Source organism: Rhinolophus sinicus, linkage group LG01 (genome assembly GCF_036562045.2).
Source record: "Rhinolophus sinicus isolate RSC01 linkage group LG01, ASM3656204v1, whole genome shotgun sequence".
NCBI lineage: Eukaryota > Metazoa > Chordata > Mammalia > Chiroptera > Rhinolophidae > Rhinolophus > Rhinolophus sinicus.
Window position 1 is genome coordinate 193,711,829 of NC_133751.1, and position 19,912 is coordinate 193,731,740.

Genomic DNA, 19,912 nt, shown 5'->3' on the forward strand with positions numbered 1-19,912 from the left:
GGTGGGTACATTTTCTTGCCTTGGCCCCCCAGGTCGGGGGCAGGCAGTGCTGGAAATCCAACCCACCTCCCCAAATGTTCACCATGCCCTTGGGACCCCCGTTTTGGGTTGGAGGGGGAGCCGTTGCAGAGAGACAGGCATTGGCTTGCAGCAGCCGAGGCAGCAGCGAGAGTTCAGAGAGGAGCCACGGGATGATTAAGGGGAAATAGAGGATTGATTTAGGAGGAAAGATTAAAGGAGCTAAATCCGTGGCGCTTGGCTCAGCGGTGACTAAGCGTGGACAGGATAATAGCTTACAAATGTGTGAAAGGTGTAAATACCAAACGGCGTGGGGGGGAGGGGAGGCAGCTCTGCCGGTCACAGGAGCGGGGACGCGGGCTGGGCAGCCCTCGAGAGGGCTGGGTACCCCTGGGCGACTACCCCGTACGCCTGGTCCCTCTCCAGTGGTGGGGCGGAGGGAAACGGGGTGTCGGGGAGCCCGTTTCCAAGCAGGGGTTCCGTTTCTGGGGCGCAGCTTCGCTGTCCTGGTTCTGCCCTCATGTCCGAGTCCCGCCCCGCTGGGGACCTGAGGTCGTGCGTTCAAATCCCACCCGAGTCCCTCCGCCCCTTCGCCACCAAGCCTTTCTCGCAGTTCCAGGGCCCGCCAGTCGGCCCGAGTTCTGCAGCTCTCTCACTGGACCCCCGCCCGGCCGTCCAGGCTCGCGCCCCCTCGCCCCTCCCTGGCCGGGCGGGCGGCGGTGGCTCCCTCCGCGGTGGAAGCCTCTGGCGCCGCTGTGTGCGGAGGTCACTTTGTCGAGGAGAGGGGAGCCGGGGGAATGCAAATGAGGCAAACCCAGGGAAGAGAGCGGAGGAGCCCGGAGGAGACGGGAGGGAGGGCGCTCGGGCGCGGTGATGGATGCCTGCCCCGCGGGAGGAAGGAGGGGGTGGCGAGGAGCTGGGTGCCGGTGGGCCGGGCCTGGACGCCAAGGTGCTTGTGCGGGGCTGGGGGGCGATGGGGTCCGGAGCGGCGTACAACCACCCACCCACTGCCACCTTCTAATTCTTGGCTCCTGAATTCTCTCCCGGCAGTAGGTGTGTATGCTCCACTGTGTAAGCAAAACTCTTAACGCACAACTTTGCATCCAGGAGTGGGAATGTCAGGAAAGGACTTCGTTACATATTAAAAGTATTACCGCTTGGAAAATTGACTTTCTAGGGTTTAAGGCCTAAGCGGTAGTTACCTCGGAATAGGTTTGGCGGTTTACTTGCGTTTTGGAGGCCCTGCACTCTCTTCTCCGGTGGAAACGCGGCGCTGGCTTGAAATCACTGCGTTCTTCCGCGGCCCCAAGCTCTCCCTGGCTTCCAGCTCCAGCTGGGCCTCAGCCAAGAGCCACGCGGCCTGGACCCAACGCGGTCCTACTTCTCTTCCACCACCCCTCACATATTTACAGTTGAACAAACCCTGTGTCTTTTCCTCCTAGACCCACAGCACTTCTACTTTGGGAGGAAGTCTCCCTGAAAAGCACCTGGGTGGCTGTGGGGGTGGGGGTTGGGAGGCTCTGTTGCCCACGTGGTAGGGAAGGGGGCCAGGCCTGCTTGGGGAGTGGGTATTCTACCTCTGTCTGACTGTGGCATGGTCTGATGCCCTTCCTGCGTGGGTGATTAGGCTTGCTCTGGGAAGCTTTACCCCCCTACCCAACTGAACCCCTGATCCACTGTCAGAGGACTTGCACTGGTTTCCCCATCATGGCACCAATCACAACTGGTAATGATCTGTCTATACCTGTGATTGCTGGTTCTGTGCAACACTGCTGTATACCTGGCTCAGAGGGAGGTGCTCAATAAACACTTTTTGAATGAATGTCTCTGCAGCTAGACAGCAAACTCCTTCAGGGCAGAGACCGTCTATTTTGTTTTCTGAGTCATCCCGAGCACCAAGCAAAGTACCCAACACGGTACAGCCTCCAGGGATAGTGTTGGCCAAATAAGTGCTGTTTGAACACCCGCCATTTCTTGAGCACCTACTGTTTGTCAGTGCGGTACCAGATGCGCCTGTCTGATCACACACTGGCTGTGAGCACAGACTTCAATGCCAGACTGCCTGGTCTCAGGGGACTGCTCTGCCGTCTTATGGCAGGCTCCTTGCCTTCTCTGGGTCTCCTATCTTGTCTGTAAGATGGAGATGAGAAGAAACCGCCAGTTTAGGGTTTTTGTGAGGATTAAGGAATTAATTTATATAAAGCGCTTAGGACTGTGCTTGGCACAGAGTAAGCACTAAAATGGTAGCTGTAGCTCTTATTTACGTACATTAGCTCTTTCCTCATAACACCTCTGAAGGGTGCTTAATATTATTATTTTTTTAATAAATTTTATTGGGGAATATTGGGGAACAGTGTGTTTTTCCAGGGCCCATCAGCTCCAAGTCGTTGTCCTTCAATTTAGTTGTGGAGGGCGCAGCTCAGCTCCAAGTCCAGTCACCGTTTTCAATCTTAGTTGTAGGGGGTGCAGCCCACCATCCCATGTGGTAATTGAACCGGCAACCTTGTTGTTGAGAGCTTGCACTGTAACCAACTGAGCCATCCAGCCGCCTAAAGGTGCCTATTATTATTCTCATTTCACAGATGAGAAATGGGGGATCCGAAAGGTAAAATGACTGAGTCCAAATCCCACAGACAGTAAGGGCAGGGCGCAGATGTGAACCACATTGAGCTTCTGGCCTGTGCCCTCCATGCTGCCTCTCGTCTGGTGGGAGAGCCCTATCTGAGAGCCTGGGGGTTTCAATGTGGCATAGCTCCATCCTTTCTGAAGCACTGTCACTGTTTCTCCCAAGTGCACCAGGCCCTGTGACAATGGGCCCAGTTGGGAATCTAAGATCAAAACGGCTACATAATCTTGGCAGGAAGCTCTAGTCCCCAAAAGGGCTCCCCACTTTCTTGAGTACCTACTACGCATCACTCTGAACTGAGCTCTAATCCTCATGACTAACCTTAGGAGGAGGACTCCCCGTTCCCCTAGGCTCAGAGAGGTTAAATCATGTACCCAGGGTTGTTAGTCCAAGGTTGGTGGCAGAGCCAGGATTTGAACCCTGTTCTGTCAGGCTCCAATATATGTGCCCCTTCCCATGTTAGGAAGCTTATGTGGATCTATTTCCGGCATCGCAGCCAGTGGTCGAGCTCTGCCCGGCTTGCTGCTTACTGGTCTCTACAGCACTCTTATTACTAATATTGAGGCCTCATGTATATGATTTCACGTTGCAAATGGCTTTCATATACTTTGTCTCTTTTGAGACCTACAACCACCCTGTGAAATAAGTCAGGCAGGAATTTCTGTCCCCACTTGACAGAGGAGGAAACTGAGGTCCAGAGAAGTCAATAAATCACCTCACTAACCAAAGTTACACAGGCTATCAGTGGTGCAGCTGGATTTGGGACCAGGGTCTCTCGACTTGGGGGTGGGGGGGTAACTAAGGTTAGAGGAAAATGCTGGGGCTGTTGGAGGGGGACTGGGTTCTCATTCTGAATTTGCCCCCTTTTACTGTGTGCCTTTGGATATGCACTTGTCATTTCCAGGCTGTGTTTTGGGCTTTGTACAGTGAGGGTTCAGACTGAGTGACGTCCAGGTTCCTACAGCACAGACACCCCAGGCTTTTTGGGTTGGTGCCATCTTCCTTCCTCTGCCCCTGGTGAGGATACAAAAGGAGGAGGCTTTGAATTTAGACATTTGACCCACCCCTGAATCAAGCTGGGCCGGGAGCTGTGTGACCCCTGTGCTAGTCCTTGGCCAGGGTATATGAAGATGTACCTCCTTCCACTCACCCACTCTGGACTCCAGAGCACTGCAGGCTTAGGGGGAATTGATCCCAGGGACCTAAGTGAGAGGCATGGGGCTGGACCTCGGCAGGGGAGGGCTGATGGAATGTGGGGGGACGAAGTTGCCATGGAAAAGTGGGGGGGAGGTGCCAGGGCCTTGGCAGAGGCAGGGTGCCCAGAAGGCAGTGGAGATAAAGGCCAGGCTGCAGATTAGCCCTGGGATTAGCCCAGCCTTCAGCTGCTTCTGGTTGCTCCTTATCTCCTGGAGGCCAGGCCCTCTCCCTGGAAGCTCTGAGCCCTGGACCTGCTAATTGCCTGTTAACCCTGTGGGCTCCATGACTGCAGGGAGGATGAGGGGCTGGGGAAGGGTGGGGGCGAATGCAAGCCAGCCAGCCAGCCAAATGGGAGCTGTGAATAGATGGAACTCAAGGGAATGAGAAAAGCCACCATTCAGATCTTTCTCAACCCCTGATCATTATCTGGGGCAGACCTGGGGGTGGGGGGTGAAGGGAGAAGGCGGTAGGGCACCAGGGGAGGAGTTCCTGGCGGGGGTGGGGGTGGGGGGGGGGGTTGGCCGCAGGCCCAGGGAAAATTCTAGGAGGAAGACAAAAGACAGACACTGGACAGCTAAACTAAGGGATAGACAGAGAGGAAAGCAAACAGGATGGCGATGCAGATAGCAAAGGAACAGAGAAGCTGGGAGGGCAGCCAGGCCAATGGGAGGGAAAGACATAGGCCCTGGGGATGGACAGGGAGATGGAGGGCAAGGGACAGAGAAATAGGCCAAATGGATAATCGATCAGATGCCCAGGACAGACAGGCCTGGAGGATAGAGAGGGACTTGAGAGATAGTCTGAGATCAGGGGACAGAGGCTGGGAAGACACACTAACCCAGGGCAGGTCCAGGCTAACATTAATGGGGGACAGGCAGAGGCTGGCCAGAAGGAAAGTGGTGGAGGGGTTCAAGGGTCTGCATGCCGTGCAGACAGATTCTCATCAAGAAGCTGTCCACCTAGGTCCAGAAGGACGCTGGGAGGCCATGGGCTCAGCCTAAGGCCAGGGTGGTGGACCTGGGAGCTAAGGCAGAGAGCAAGGGAGGGCTGAGAGGAGGGAGGGCCAGACTAAAGGAGGAGGTGGGGTCCGAGATGGGGACAGGGTCCTGAGGCTGAGGGCAGGTGGTGGGTGATCTGGAGAGCGCAACCCATCAGGGTATATCCCGTTCTGGAAACTGCCCCTTTCTGTAGCTGAGCCCTGGACTGTCAATTCCCGCACACACACCCTCCTTCCAGACCAGTCCAGAGGGAGAGAGCAGTGGACAGCCAGTGGGACCTGGTGGCTGAGTGGCCGTGCCGTCTCCATGGAAGAGGCTGTGGGCTGTGCTGCCACAAGAGTTCTGCCACTTAGGAGCTGGCGGCTCCACCCACCACTGCCTGCCTGACCCAGGGATCGTCTCCATCTCCTGAGCAACGCTCGGCTCTCCCCAGCAGTTGGGCCTGACGGGCTGTGCAGGTAGCCTGGTCCTGCCAGCCTGGCCTGTCCATTCTCTGCAGCGTATATCCATCAGACCCAGAGTCCTACCCATCTCCTTTTGTCATCCCCAACTCTGCATAGCCACCTCAAGGCAGGGGTGCCAGATAACCACTGTCCTCCAAAGCCATGGGAGCCAAAGCCTTCCCCATTGGCTTGGCCTTGCACAGGGCTGGGCTGAGTGTCATGCAGCATGTGTCTGTGTGTCCAAGTGGGAGGTATCAGGTAGGGAGGCTGCCCCAATCCCACTCAGGGTCAGGAATCTGCACCGGTCATTCATTCACTGCATGCCCACCAGGTGTTTTATAAGCACCCACTATGTTTTGACATCAGGCTCAGTTCTGCTTGAACCTCAGCTGTCATTTACTTGTTGTGTGTCCTTAGCCAAGTCACTGTCCCTCTCTGAGCTTCCTCATCATTGAATGGGGGCAACAATACTTACCTCACATGGTTGTCTTAGAGGCTCAAAGGAGAAAATAGATCAAAGACACCTAGCATAGGACCTGCTACAAATGGAGATGTTTTATAGTGTTCACCGTTGTACTCCTTCCCTTCACCTCATGCCTCCTGCAAATTGCACTGGGCCCTGGGGATGCCAAGATGGTAGAACAGGGCTCCTGGCCTCAGGGAGTCCACAGTACCATGGATGAGGCTGAACAGTAGATAGACCGTGAGTTGTTGGCATTCAGGGCTCTGCTGAGTGGTGCTGCATGCTGGGGGACATGAGTGAGCAGTTCACTACTTGGGTCCCCCACGCAGCCCATGTGTTGTTTAGCGTCTCAATTGGAGCGTAAGCTCAGAACTGGCTGCATCAGCAAAAGCTGATTCCAACATCTTCTTGGCCCGAAACAGGAAGGGGGTGGGTGCTTTGAGATTTGGGGCAAATACTTACATATTCCCCCCATCTGCCTTTCCCACACCAGGAATCTTGCACCCAGCCCCCCTTCAGGGTTTCTCTCCTTCTGGCGACATGTTGGGAGAGCACAGGTCTAGACTGAGGCTGTCTTGCTGGATTCTTCCCCCCTTCATCGAGGGCCTTTCTACTCAAAGTGCAGTCTGAAGACCAGCAGGTGGTTTGAAATGTAGAATCTCAGTCCTGCCCGACCCCAACACGTTTATACAATCGGAATTTGCATTTTAATAAGATCCCCTGGTGCTTGCTGTGCATATTGAAGTTTGAGAAGCACTGATCTTGGAGTTGGCAGAGCAGCCCACCCATCCGAGCCTCAGTTTCCTTATCTTTAGGATTTAGGGTGGTTGTGAGGATGCCATTGGAAAGAGCATGGAGAGCCTTTAGCCTAGTGCCTGGGGCAGAGGGAGTGCTCTGTGACTGTCAGTGTCGCCCACTCTTGACCCACAGATGGACACACGGCAGGGAGTTGGCCAGGGGTGATACAGACAGGATCAGGACTCAAACCCAGAAGGTGGTTAGGGTGCAGAAGGAGGAGGGGAGACGCAGGTGAGGAAGTGAGAAATTGAGAGGCCGCAAATATGGAGAAGAGTGAGGAAGATATCGATAGGAGTGGAGTGGAAACAAAGGAGGGCTAGCAGACAAGGTGATGGGTGTCTGATCACACTACCGTTTCATTTCAGCTGAGTGGGGCTGAAACAGGAGCTGGGGCTTGGGGTGGGGGGAAGGCGGCAGGCACCTACTGGGAATAGGTTGTGTATTGCCTCTACATGAGTTCCACCTCTCCCACTGATTAGCTGTGTGATCTTGAGCAAGTCATAACACCTCTCTGAGCTCTGGTTTTCCTGTCTGTAATCATCTGGCTAATTCAACCTACCTGATACCAGGGTTGCTGAGTGGATGAAATGGGATAGCAGTAGATGTTGCCATGTTTTGTAAACTGCATGGTGCTTGTTTTTGTTTTAGGGATCTGAGGTAGAGTATTTGGGTTATAGAGGAACTGTAAGAGAGGGGAGGATCCACAGGGCAATTAACCTATGGAGGATGGGCAATTTAACCTTGCCCCACAAGGGCGCCCCCAGCCCCCCAGTTCTTAGAACTTCTCACTCCCACTGCCCTCAACCCAGCCCCTCTCTCTTCTACACCCTCTCTCTGAATCGAGGCATTTAAAATATCTTTTCCCTAACATTCCTCATGCCTTTTCTCCCAGCTTTTACCAGTGTGAAAATGTTCCCAAGGAGAGGGAAGGGGGAGTTGAGAGAGAGTGATTGAGTGCGCCGACCCCTTGCCCCCAGGGAAGGTGCTGCCTGTGATGGGTTTGACCCCGGGGCTCGTCTCTGTGGGGTGAACCTGGCGGGGGGGGGGGGGGGGACTTGCCTCCGCCTCTCCCTCAGCCTCCTCCCCACCCCAGCTGCTGCAAATCCCCACCGCAGCTACGGTACCTCCCTGTGGCAGCCCCGACTTCCATCCCCGGGGCGCCAGCGCCATCTGGTGTCCATGCCGGAGAACTCTCCGCAGAGGAGAAAGGAGATGGGTTTCGTTCAGTGTTGCAGTAACTGCTTATTAAAGCGTTCTTTGCGCTCGCCCGGGCACTAGGCCAGATGCTGGCGACACCAGACAGACTCATTGCTCCTGTGCAGCATAAACTCTATTGAGGGAGAGAGGTGAACATTGAACAAGCAGACAAATAGATAAACAAGATCACCTCAGGTCTTGATAAGTACTTTGAGCAAACCACCACGTTGATGGGTTGATTCTATCAACATGTGTGGTGAGTGTGATTCTGAATAAGGGATACTTAACCTGAGGCTTAAAAGATGAACAGCTGGCCGTGCCAAGATTTGGGGGGGGGGCATTCCAGGAGAGGGAACTGCATGAACAAAAGTCTGAGGAAGGAAGGCATGTCATGAGTTTGAATTTGTCAAGAGACCTGGGGGTGGAGTGGCAGGAGAGCGAGGCAAGGGTCATATCATGTGGAGACTTGCAGGCTAGGGAGGGAGTCTGGCTTTCTTCCGCAGGAAATGGAAGGCCATTGTTGGGCTTAAGACCTGCAGGTGACTTGATTGGATCTATATATTTTAGAAGGAGCACTCTGGCTTCGGTATGAATGGCCTGGAGGGAGAGGCAAGAATGGACTGAAGGGAGACCAGTTAGAAGCCCACTGCCAAGGCCAAAGTGGGACGAGAAAAGGGGGGACATGACATGGAAGGAGAGTGGATGGATTCTACATAGAATTTCAGTAGATTTGCCCAGGACAGCTGCTGGATTGGATGTGGGGGATGAGGAAGGAGTTCAGGGATTCTGACTTGAGAAACTTGGTAGATAGTGGGGCCCGTTACTCAGAGGAGGAAAATGGTGGGGGACAGGATTTGGGAAGATGTCAAGAGTTCTGCTATTGATTTGTTAAGCTGGAGATGCCTTTTAATCATCTAAGGGAGATGTCAGCCTAAAAGATGGAGCTCAGGTGAGAGCTCTGGGCTGTAGACTGATTGCTGGGATATAGGGCAGGGCTGCCCAGGCAGGTCTAGAGCCCCTCAGGGAGGACAGGGAACCCTAAGCCTAAGGAGCAGTCTTAGCCCCTCCTTTCATCGCCCCTCCTCGTCTCTCTCCCGCCCAGGTCTATACTCGCTATGGGAAGTGTTATACCTTCAACGCGGATCCGCAGAGCTCCCTTCCCAGCCGGGCAGGGGGCATGGGCAGCGGCCTGGAGATCATGCTGGACATCCAGCAGGAGGAGTACCTGCCCATCTGGAGAGAGACAAGTATGCGAGCAGGAAAGGGGCAGGGCCACCTTGGGGACTCCAGTTGGGGCCATCGGCCTGGCCTGGCTTTCCAAACGTCTCCATCTCCACTGTGCAGATGAGACATCGTTTGAGGCTGGCATCCGGGTGCAGATCCACAGCCAAGAGGAGCCACCCTACATCCATCAGCTGGGCTTCGGCGTGTCCCCAGGCTTCCAGACCTTCGTGGCCTGCCAGGAACAGCGGGTGAACACCTTCAGCTGGGCCCTGGGCTGGGCATGGGGATGGGCCTTTGGGCTCAGAGGGGATGCTGACCAGACCAGCCCTCTGAAGCTCACAGCCTGCCTGCCCACCCATGGAGTTTCCTGGGGCTGTGGGCACTGGAGGACGGGGTGGCCATCCTGGGCATGACACCATCATGCCCACCTCTGCAGCTGACCTATCTGCCCCAGCCCTGGGGTAACTGCCGGGCAGAGAACGGCCTCAGGGAGCCTGAACTTCAGGGCTACTCAGCCTACAGTGTGTCTGCCTGCCGGCTGCGCTGTGAAAAGGAGGCCGTGCTTCAGCGCTGCCACTGTCGGATGGTGCACATGCCAGGTGGGCGCCCCACCCCCGCCAGCCCTCCGTGCTGCCCTGCCAGGCTCCAGAACTTCCAGGGTCAGAGCACTGCTCAGATGCACGGGAGATGCATGGGTACAACACGTGTGCGTGTCTATACCAATTGAATGTACATGTGTTTGTTTGGGATTTATGCCTGTTTTCACATGTGCACATGGAACGCACACATGCATGTTAAATTGTATCTGCATACATGTGCTCACTTGCACTGTACCTGTGGACTGGTGGGGGTGGTGTGCATGTGCTTGAACACATGCCTACAAGTATGTGTGCATACGTGCGTGCATGCAGGCGTGCATGTTTGTGTGCCGGTGTGTGTGTGTATACTTTCATGCTTATATGCATGAGCATATAGACACTCAGGTCTACACAGGTATGTACAAACACGCACATTTTGGACATGTGTGTGCATGTACAGGGGTGCCCACATTTGGGAATGTGGTGAGGTGGAGGGGATGGAACCATAGACTCCAGGAATATTCTTCTCTCCTTTCAGGCAACGAGACCATCTGCCCACCAAATATCTACATTGAATGTGCTGACCACACACTGGGTTCGTGCTGCCTTCTCCCTGCCCTGCCTCTCCATCACCCTCTTCTTCATCTCTCTGTCTACCTTTCTCCTCACTTCCTCGGTTCTTCTCCCAGTCTCTCCCTGGGGGAGGGGTTCTTCCTGGGGGTTGAACCTTACCCCACACTTCCAGGGGTCTGCGGACCTTTGCAGGTGTGGACACTTGGGTAAGTGGAGGCAGCAGGGTGGGGGTGTTGCAGAGAACCCAGGCTTCTTGGTTCAGCAAATGAGCTTATCTCTGCTGGGAAGTGAAATGACTCCTTTCTTGCTGTGAGGAAAAACACATTGCTGGCTATCAGTGTGGGTAAGGCAAACCCTAGTCTGTCCATAGGTCTCGCCTGATCTGCACTTCATTCATTCATTCATTCATTCATTCATTTATTCATTCATTCATTCATTCTACAGATTTTTACAACCTGCCCTGGTGCTGGAGGTGAGCTGGGAACAAGAGCCCTGCTCTTGCAGAGCTCACTGCCTGGCAGGGCTGTGGACAGGCCTTATGATGCACTGTGTTAGTCCTCGGGTAGAGAACCTCAGGGATCCTACAAGGCCCCAGGGAGGGTGTGCAGCCCTACCTGGGAAGGCAGGGAGGATTCCTAGAGGATGTGACAGATTAGCTGAGACTCGAAGAGTGCGTAAGAGTCACCCAGGTGAAAAGGGGGACATGTTCTAGGTAGTGGGAACAGCACATGCTAAAAACCTTGTGGCCAGAAAGAGCGGGTGTGTGGGGCACTGAATGATCGATCAGTTGCGGCTGGAAGTCAGAGAACAGAGAAGGGGGAGGGGAATAGTAGAAGAGGCTCTGGGAAGCTAACAAAGGCTCAAGGCCAGGCAGGAATGCTGTGTGGTTTTAGGAAGATGACTCTGATTAGATGTGGAGAATACATAGGTAGGGATGGACACTAGAACCAGGGTGACTGGTCAGAAGAAAAGTGTAGTGATCCAGAGATGAGGCCGTGGAGGGGAGAGAAGTAAGGGGTTTGAGATGCTGAGATAGTAGCTCCCATCAAAACTTCCCTGCCCCACGTACCCACCGCGTCAATCTAAGGGTGATTGAAGAGTGTTTCGTGAAGGAACAGAAGTGTGAGCAGGGATAAGTGAACCATAAGAGATGGTGAGACTCCACAGAACTAGCAACACCAGGGAAGCCTTTCCTTTCCCAGGCCTGGAGGATAAAGGAAGGGAGCGCGACTGGAACCCAGAGAGAGAGCTGTGACTGTCCAAGAAGGCTGACGGAGAGGAGCTGTGGGCACAAGAGGAGGAATGCAGCCTTTGCCAACTATAGCCTGGCAGTGAGGAAGCCAGGGAAAGAAATACCCTAGCATCTCTCCCCTCCATGCCTTCTGATCCTGCTGGGGCCTCCCATGGGCCAAACCCAACCCAAAGCCAGAGGACAAAGGAGTCTAGGTGATACACTTGGCAGGGCTCAGCCTCCAGGGCTCAGAGGAAGGCTGAGGAGAATGGAAAGTGGATCTGAAGGGGCGAACAGAGAAAACCCAGCATACTGAGCACACACATCCTGTTCACTTCCATCTGTCCATCCATCCATCCATCCATCCATGCTCCCACCCACCCACCCATTCATCCCAGCATCCTCTCCAAGTCCCTGTGTGTCTGAGGCCTCATATGGTTGATTAGCTTGGTGGATGGGCTGTGCCCTCCCTCTGAGCCATGAGGATCTCCCTGACCCAGGGGCTGGGGGACCGAGGGACAAGCCTGTGGGAGGGTGCTGGGGGTGGTTCTGCCTTCACCTGCTTTCTTGGGTAAATCGAAGCTGATCCAGGAAGAGACCCCCAGCCAGCCTCCTCTAGGCAGTGCCAGGGCTGGCCAGTAAAGGCCCTACGTGTGGATGTGGCCGCCTCAGGACAGCTCCTCTGCCTCCTCATTGCAGCTGGTGGGCCTCTGGGCCACCCACCCCCCACTGCAGTTGGTGCCTCTGTGTTGCAGACTCCTTGGGTGGGGGCTCTGAGGGCCCGTGTTTCTGCCCTACCCCCTGCAACCTGACCCGCTACGGGAAAGAAATCTCCATGGTCAGGATCCCCAACAGGGGCTCAGCCCGGTACCTGGCCAGGAAGTACAACCGCAATGAGACCTACATACGGTATGTGTGTGCTTGTGTGAGAGCGTGTGTGTGCGCGCGCATGCGTGTGTGTGGTGAAGGCCACCCTCCACAGGCCTGGTGCATGGTGAAGATGGGGATCATGAGTCTTTTGCCAGGAATGCCTTTCATAAACCTTTTCTAACCCATCCTCCCAGTCGCATCCTGTGTCTCCACCTCCAGGGAAGCCCTGGTTGGTCCAAGTGCCTTTCATCTGAGCCCCCATGGCTCCCTGTACATATCTCCGTCATTGCATGTACCCGTTGGTTTAGAACTCTCTGTCTACGTGTCTTTCTCCCCGAGCAACCTGGGAGCTGTTAAATGCATGTGGCGTGAAAGCTGTGCTGAGGGAGAGAAACTGGAAGGGCTTGGAGAGAAATAAGGCGGCCTGCAGATGGGGCTGCATTGAGCCTGCAGCCAATCTATAAATGCTGAGTGTCCTCTGGGCGCCAGGCCCAGGGCTGGGTCCTGTGGGGACAGGGGTGATTGTGACACAAAGCCTACAATGTGTGGATGAACCCATGTGTGATGTGTGGCACTGCTTCTCAGGCCCCAGGAGAGATGAATGCGCATGGGGTAGGGGAAGCAGGGGAGGTGTGTGCTGGGCCTCTGAGGACCCCAGATTTGGGTCTGTGAGAGGAGGAGAGAGGAGAACCCCAGTCAGAGAACTGTGCAACGATGTGGAGACCAGCCTGTGTGGCAGGGGGACGAGAAGCAGGTAAGAAGGCCCCGTGCAACAGATCATGGGCAGTCTTGGAAGTCAGGAAGAGGAATTTTGGAGAGGACTTCGGGCAATAGGGATCCACTGAAAGTTCTAGAGAGGTATAGGGGTGAGGCAACACGAGCACTATTTGCTGCTTTAGAGAAGGCAGGAGGGAATCCTGCAGGCGTAGGCATTTTTGCTCTCCGGGGCCCTTGGCTGACCCTAGAGTGTGAAGCTAGCATGCATCTGTGGCTGCCTCCCCTCACAGGCTGTGGGATTCTGAGGGTAGGTACCAGCTTCCTGGGTCTCAGAGCAGGATCTGCTGGACCTGGGATGTCCCTGCGAGCCGCCCCCTCAGGAAGGTGGTCCCACGTAGACGCCCTCTCTCTGTCTCCACAGGGAGAACTTCCTGGTCCTAGACGTCTTTTTCGAAGCCCTGACCTCCGAGGCCATGGAGCAGCGAGCAGCCTACGGCCTGTCAGCCCTGCTGGGTGAGATCTGGCCCCGAAGCCATGGGGGGCTCAGCGCAGCCTGCTCCCTCTGACTCTGCTCTTCTGCTCTGCAGGGGACCTCGGGGGCCAAATGGGCCTATTCATTGGGGCCAGCATCCTCACCCTGCTGGAGATCCTCGACTACATCTATGAGGCAAGGAGCAGGGCCTGGCGGGGGCCACCCCGACAGCGAGTGGGCAATGAGCAGAGGGGCTCTGGGATAAGCAGGGGGCGGCGCGGGCTTGCTGGTGAGGCTGGTCGGGCTGGGAAGTCAAGCTCTGCGTTCTTTGCCTGGGTCCCCGACTGGCTACAGGAGTCAGGAGAAGGGGTTGGGTGGGGGGTCAGGGAGTCTAGTGCGAATGTGCTGGGCAGCCAGTTCTCTACCAAGTTTCCTGAGCTGCTGCTATCCCTGGACCCCTAGGTGTCCTGGGACCGACTGAAGCGGGTGTGGCGTCGTCCCAAGACCCCTCTGCGGACCTCCACAGGGGGCATCTCCACTTTGGGGCTGCAGGAGCTGAAGGAGCAGGTAAGGATGAGCCCTACACAATTTGCATCCAGCACCTTCTCCCAGGCCTGAATACCTGCCATGATTTCTGTACCAGCCCATGGGAGGGGTTCCAGGGCTCCCTTGGAGCCTCTGCGCCAGGGAACAAGGCTGGTTGTATGAGGCTTGGGGGCATGGCTTGAACTCTTTCCCTCTTGACCTTTCAGAGTCCCTGCCGAAGCCGAGGCCGGGCTGAAGGTGGGGGAGCCAGCAGCCTGCTCCCCAACCACCACCACCCGCATGGCCCCCCAGGAGGCCTCTTTGAAGACTTTGCTTGCTAAGATGATGCTGTGTCTGAAAGGACCCAGGAGTCTGGGACCCCTCCTTGAATCCCCAGTGTAGTATCCTCCTGCTTCTGTGACAGAATGCCGGGGGGCAGCCCAGGGCTGAGGGCGAGGTGGTGGTGCTCACCAGATGTACTCAGTTCCTGTTCTCACCAACCCTGGCACCAGCTGCTTTCCATGGGGGGTTCACACCCCCCACCCCAAGGCTGGTGCCCAGGGAGGGCTGGAGAGCAGGCCATGGGCCCTGGTGGAGGGGACAGGAGGGGAGATGAGAGGGAGGTGGAGGAAGTGGCCCACCCCGGTAGGGGTGAAACCCTCTGTACATTTGTATATACTTAGGGAGGACAGGGTGGGGGTGGGTCTATGGGGGGCGGATGATTCAGGGGCAGCCAGGGTCCCAGCTCTGGAGTGTCAGTAGGAGAGGGTGGGCCCCCAGGAGTCAGGACTACTCGTCTACGCCTATTTCCTACTCCTCTCCAGGCCCAGCTCCCCTTTTGGCAGGGGGAGCCGGTGGCCCAGCAGGCCTGGCCCAGCTCCCAATTCCCCCTGCCCCACCCCGACCTCAAGACCACCCCCCCCCACCCCCCCGCAGGGAGCAGGCAGACCTTTCAGACCCTGGCTGAGCTTGGGGGTGAGGAAAGAAGCCTTCTCAGGCCTCTTTGCCTCCAGTTTGGTTTTAAAAAGTGCTGATGAAATTAGGAATAAAGCGGCATAAAGAATTCTGTGTGTCTGTGTGACCGAGCTAGGAGATGGAGCAGGGCTAGGTACACGCACAGCGTGGTCGCCGGGAGAAGGGAATCCAGGCCCCGCCAGGGCAGGGAGCCTCCATCCTCACCACCAGCCCTTCCTGCCCCCATGCCTGCCTTCCAAAAACTCAGAATCACCAGTCCACACTCAGCCAGTTTATTAAAGGCAGGGATCTTCACCAGGGGTATAGAAGGGAGAAGCTGGGAGACACCCCATCCTCCTCTCTTAGCTCCCTTCTTCCCCAACAACTCATCTACAGCCCAGCCCCCAGGACTCGGACCCTAGAGGCAGCGCTGGCGTCAGGCAGAGTACTGCATAAATACTGAGGCCATAGCTTGAATCAGCAGCGTCAGGGGGCAAGGAGACTGGGTTTGGGGCAGAAAGAGGTGGCTCTGAGGGCCCCTTCCCCAGGGCTTGTCCTGAGCCTGAGGACCCACAAAGCCAGAGAGAGGGGGCCAGTGGGCTGCCCTGGGGTCTGAGGCTGTGGCCAGCCCTGTCCAGAGAGGCTGGCAGGTGGCTCTAAGTGGTTGGGGGAGAAGTGCCACCAGGCCAGGATTCAGGGGTGCAGGGTGGGGTTAGGTGCTGTTGCCTTGCTCCTGCTCAAAGAGCAGCATGGCGAGCTGGGTGCGGGAGCCCAGGCCCTCAAGCGTGCTCTGGCGACAGCGATGGTACAAGTCCTCGCTGAGCCGCGCACTGCACGTCTGGGCCCGGTAGCGCTGCAGCAGCGCTGGCTCCACGGCCCGCAGCACATGCAGGCCCGAGAAGCGCAGGAACAGCTCATACACATCCATGCTCTCCAGGAGCTCCTCCTCCTGCTCCAAGGCAGCTGCCAGCCGCCCACGGGCTGCCACATAGTCGGAGTTGTAGAAGCAGGCCTCACTGGCTGCCTGGCGATCAAAGTGGCCCGTATCTCGGCCCAGCTCCGGGGGCCCCGGGCCCTGTGGTGGGGCCACGGCCGGGTGGAAAGCCTGGAAGTGCATGGGAAAGAAGGCCTGCCAGCCAGAGATGGCATGCATGCGGCAGCGGTTCAGGAAGTCCGGCGTGAGCACTGTGTCTGGCCCAGCCAGCAGGAACAGCGTGTCCAGCGGGTGCTTCTTGGAGAGCAGATCCATGAGGCGCAGTGGTGAGGGGGCAGCTGTCTGCACACTGAGCCAGGGCACCCGGGCACCAGGGAAACGTTGCTCCAGCTCTGCCACGTGGGCCTTGACAGGTGCAAAGACATCCGCATGGGCTGCCCTCTGGGCCTGTCGTGGCTCATACAGGAGCAGCAGGGTCAGGGCTGCTGCAGAATCACCAGGCTCCAGTGCTGCTGAGGCGAAGGCCTCCAGGAAGCCAGGGGCCAGGTCACGCTCAGTCGCAGCCAGAGGAAGTAACACGGTGAGATGTGAGGCCTCGGTGACATAGGGCACAGGCAAGATCTCCACGCGGCTCAGTGGCCGTAGCAGCTGTACCCGGCGGGTGAGGGGCCAGCGGCCGCCCTGGGGGGTCAGTGCCTCCAGCTGCAAGTCCAGTGTGTACTCCATACCCCGGGCAGGATCAAAGCGTCGGTAGCCATTAACCAGCTGCTGCTTCTGGAGCCGCAGGGCCGGGTGGTAGCGGCGGTTGAGCTCTTCCAAGGCTGCCCCCAGAATGTCAGCCACGTCAGCCCGGTCAGCCCCACGCAGCGGGCAGCGGGGAGAGCCATCAGCACAGGAGAAAGCATGCTGCTCAGTGAAATAGTCCCAGCGTAGCACCTCAAAGCGGGAAGCCGGACGAGATGGTGCTGGAATGCCTATGGGCCAGGAGGCTGCACGCTCCCCATCAGCTGCCAGGCGGCTAGTGTTCTGGATCTCCCACTGGGTTGGAGAAACAGACTATGAGCGACAGAGACCCCAGAGGCCAGCACACAGCTGGAGAACTGGGCAGGTAGCAGGTGCCACTCACGATGGGTCCCCAGTCCCCTGCCAACCTCTGCCCTCCTAGGGCCTCCCACCTAGCATTCCCACAGATGGAGGCAGCCTGAGAGTTAAAATAGGGGTTTCGGGGCAGGGGGGGCTTCTCAGAAAAGAGATAAACAAACAAGGACTGGTGTGTTCTGTGATTCCAGTGTTCATTTATTATTTCGCGGGCTAAGACCTCTCAGGACCTGCCCCCCCCCATTCCCTGGCCCATACCTGCAACTCCTGGATCTCCTGGTACGTGCGTTCCAGCTCAGCTCGGGCAAAAGCCTTGTGCAACTGGTACATATGCACAGGGTCACGCACAGGGTGGGCTGTCAGGGCATTGCGGAAACGAGGGTCCCTCTCCTGCACGGGCTCCCCAGGGCTCAGCTCCAGATAGCTATAGTGTACTGCCTGCAGTGAGAAAGAGAAGGGGTCCACATGGGGAGAATGATGGGACAGCCTCCCCACCTCGCCTCACAGTGTATGGCTCATCTCCCCATCTTATGACCTGTTGTGGACTTGGAGTCAGAATGATGTGGGTTTAGGTACCTTGACTAGTTGCGAGCTTGTGTGACCTTTGGGCAAGCCTCTGCTAGCTCATCTATGAAATGGGCATGCATCCTATCTCAGAGCTGTCTGGGTGCTCAAATAAAATAATAGCAAACACCTACTATGTGCAAGGTTCCCTTTCTTTCTAATCCTTATAACAACCCTTAGCGATAATTATTCCCATTGGTATGGATGAAGATTCTGAAGCTCAGGAAATTCAGTAATTTACCCAAGGTCACAGGCATAGAAAAGTGCAGAACTGTCATGGAAACCCAGGCCTATATCGCCAACCACCCCTTTGCCTCTCAGGGGAAGTGCACAAGCTCAGATAGGAGGCACCAGTGGGGCAGCTTATTTCCCCACCTCGTGGTCGCCTGTGCAGCCCACCCCGGTGGCATCCAGGATGCAGCGTCCCAGCCACTCATCCGGACGCGCACTGACGATGTCATTGCGGCAGCCTTCCAGGTGGGGGCGCAGCTGCTGCAGCAGTGTGCGCGACAAGAGTATCCCAAAGCCTCCGTGGCAGTAGCGGCCTGGGGCGGGCTCTCCGCCGATGAAGTCCTGGGGCCGGCCCAGATAGAGGTGGGCAGCGGCTGCCAGGCTGAGGCGGCCAGCTAGGCGCGCCAGTCCGTGAGCCTCGGTGTAGGTGGTATCAGGTACTAGAAAGAACCAGTCAAAGTCGTCGCCGTGCTGCTCCAGCAGGTGGCGTAGTGCCAGGTGCAGGTGCCCAATGGGTCGCTCCTCGCCCAGTGTCACCACAGCCATGCCTGATGGTGCCCGGCGGCCCCGCGAGCCTGTCAGGAACACCACACGCTCTAGCCGGTGCCCCAGCGTGCGATTGACGGCCACGCCCAGCGTGGGCAATGTGGCCTGTGAGGTCAGCACTGCCACCAGCAGCCTCTGCCTGATGCCCAGCTCCGTGCTGATGTAGCGAGTCCTAGGGGAGGAGACGGCACAAAATTATCAAAAAGACAACTGGGCGGGTAGGAGGCAGCATACATAGGCTCCTGCAGGTCATGTCCTCTCTGGGTCTGTTTCCTCACCTATGAATAGGATAAGAATAACAATTCTCTCAGGGGTCATAAGGATTTCAGTGAAATAGCCTTACCTACATAGTGCTTTTGGGAGATGGCAATATCCATGCAGATATTAAAAATATTGTGTGTCTGATTCAGTTTCACTACTAAGTAGTTGTGTACTTGAGCAAGTTATTTAACCTGTTGGAGCCTCAGTAGCCAAATCTGAAAAATGGGGTTGATTTTATTTAAAGCATTTTGGCAAATGTTTGGCTCATAGGTACTCTACACATCATGTATATAGTACTTATTTCTATATAAATATGCCATTATACAACAAATACATCACATAAATGATGTAATGGAATATATGGCATAAAGGCGTATTGAGTGTGTTTGGGGGAGGGGCAAACTGGAGCTCAGGGGTTCCAGTAACTTACCCTCCATAACACAGAAGATTAAGGTACAGAACTGGAATTTGAACTCAGTGTTACTTAGGAAAATTTATTTCAAATTATCGACAGAGGCATTAATGGGTTGGCTACATCACTCCTCTTCCACTAATCTCACCCGGAGGTATCCCACACAGGAACAAAAGATACAGGTAAATCCTTGTTCTTTCTTTTCTCTTTCCCTCTCTCTGTAAATCCACTCTACATACCAATAATTTCTCTAAACCCAACATCCCAGCCAGGGAGCTAAGAGGATCTTTGGGGGACCATGGGGTCGGGCCGATTAGCACAGAGGCGGGCAAGTGCATCTCAGGCCGGGACTGGGCCCAGAGAGGGCTTCAGATGGGCTCCACAGCTCCCGGGGAAGCAGGGCTGTCGGAAGTTATCGGGGCCCAAAGACTTCCTGGTCAGCCAGTCCCTTCCTTCCGGAGCCTGACCCGGCCCCCGGCGTCCTCCCCAGCACGCCCACGTCGGCCGGTGCCTAGGGGATGGGGCTGGCGGGGCTGATCCCTACCTGACGGCCTTTTTGGCGGCTTGGCCAGGCTGTGCAGGGTGGTAGGGCAAGACACGCGGCTCCCAGTTCTCCCCGGCGCCTGTGCCGGCCCCGGGCTTCTCGCGCTCGGCTCCGGGCTGCACTGAGTTGGGCCGGCGCGCCGCGTTGGTGTTGCCGCGAAGCGGTAGCTCAGAGTCTCCGGGTTGGGGCGGCCCTGGGCCGCACGGCTCCTCCACCCAGGTGACGCTGAGCAGGCTCAGAGTGAAGCCCAGGGAGATGCCCACGGCCACGGGCCCTGCGGGCCGCAGCACCGACAGTAGTAGCGATGCCCGCATGGCGCCCGGACCGTGGGCCCCGGGCCGCGGAGCAGCTCCAGAGCAGCCAGAGGAAGCTCCGAGGGGGCGGGACCGGGGAGGGGGCGGATCCGGAGGGCCTGGGCCAAGTTGGCGGGTCCGCTCC

The 19,912-nt window shown here is 56.6% G+C and overlaps 2 protein-coding genes and 1 long non-coding RNA gene across 4 annotated transcripts in view; 1 reads left to right on the forward strand and 2 right to left on the reverse strand.

The window, feature by feature from the left end:
* Positions 1-1,510, reverse strand: part of LOC141567313 (uncharacterized) — a 21,568-nt gene extending 20,058 nt beyond the window's left edge. The window contains exon 1 of the long non-coding RNA XR_012489892.1: positions 1,221-1,510. This is a non-coding gene — a long non-coding RNA (uncharacterized LOC141567313). The remainder of the gene's footprint in view (positions 1-1,220) is intronic.
* ASIC4 (acid sensing ion channel subunit family member 4) overlaps positions 1-14,993 on the forward strand; it is a 22,594-nt gene extending 7,601 nt beyond the window's left edge. The window contains exons 2-10 of one of the 2 annotated variants that reach the window (XM_074313894.1): positions 8,843-8,987; positions 9,085-9,212; positions 9,401-9,623; positions 10,081-10,137; positions 12,102-12,255; positions 13,355-13,446; positions 13,521-13,600; positions 13,868-13,972; positions 14,158-14,993. In XM_074313894.1, the coding sequence (XP_074169995.1) occupies positions 8,843-8,987; positions 9,085-9,212; positions 9,401-9,623; positions 10,081-10,137; positions 12,102-12,255; positions 13,355-13,446; positions 13,521-13,600; positions 13,868-13,972; positions 14,158-14,271 (1,098 nt within the window). In that variant the 3' untranslated portion in view covers positions 14,272-14,993. The remainder of the gene's footprint in view (positions 1-8,842; positions 8,988-9,084; positions 9,213-9,400; positions 9,624-10,080; positions 10,138-12,101; positions 12,256-13,354; positions 13,447-13,520; positions 13,601-13,867; positions 13,973-14,157) is intronic. The other variant, XM_019741805.2, reaches the window with a different exon arrangement.
* A 168-nt stretch (positions 14,994-15,161) lies between these two features.
* CHPF (chondroitin polymerizing factor) lies at positions 15,162-19,788 on the reverse strand. The gene is made up of 4 exons (XM_019741804.2): positions 19,475-19,788; positions 17,856-18,429; positions 17,175-17,354; positions 15,162-16,856 (listed from the first exon to the last, which is right to left on the reverse strand). The coding sequence occupies exons 1-4, from the start codon at positions 19,786-19,788 to the stop codon at positions 15,597-15,599; spliced, it is 2,328 nt and encodes a 775-aa protein (XP_019597363.2). The 3' UTR covers positions 15,162-15,596.
* Positions 19,789-19,912: the final 124 nt, after the last annotated feature.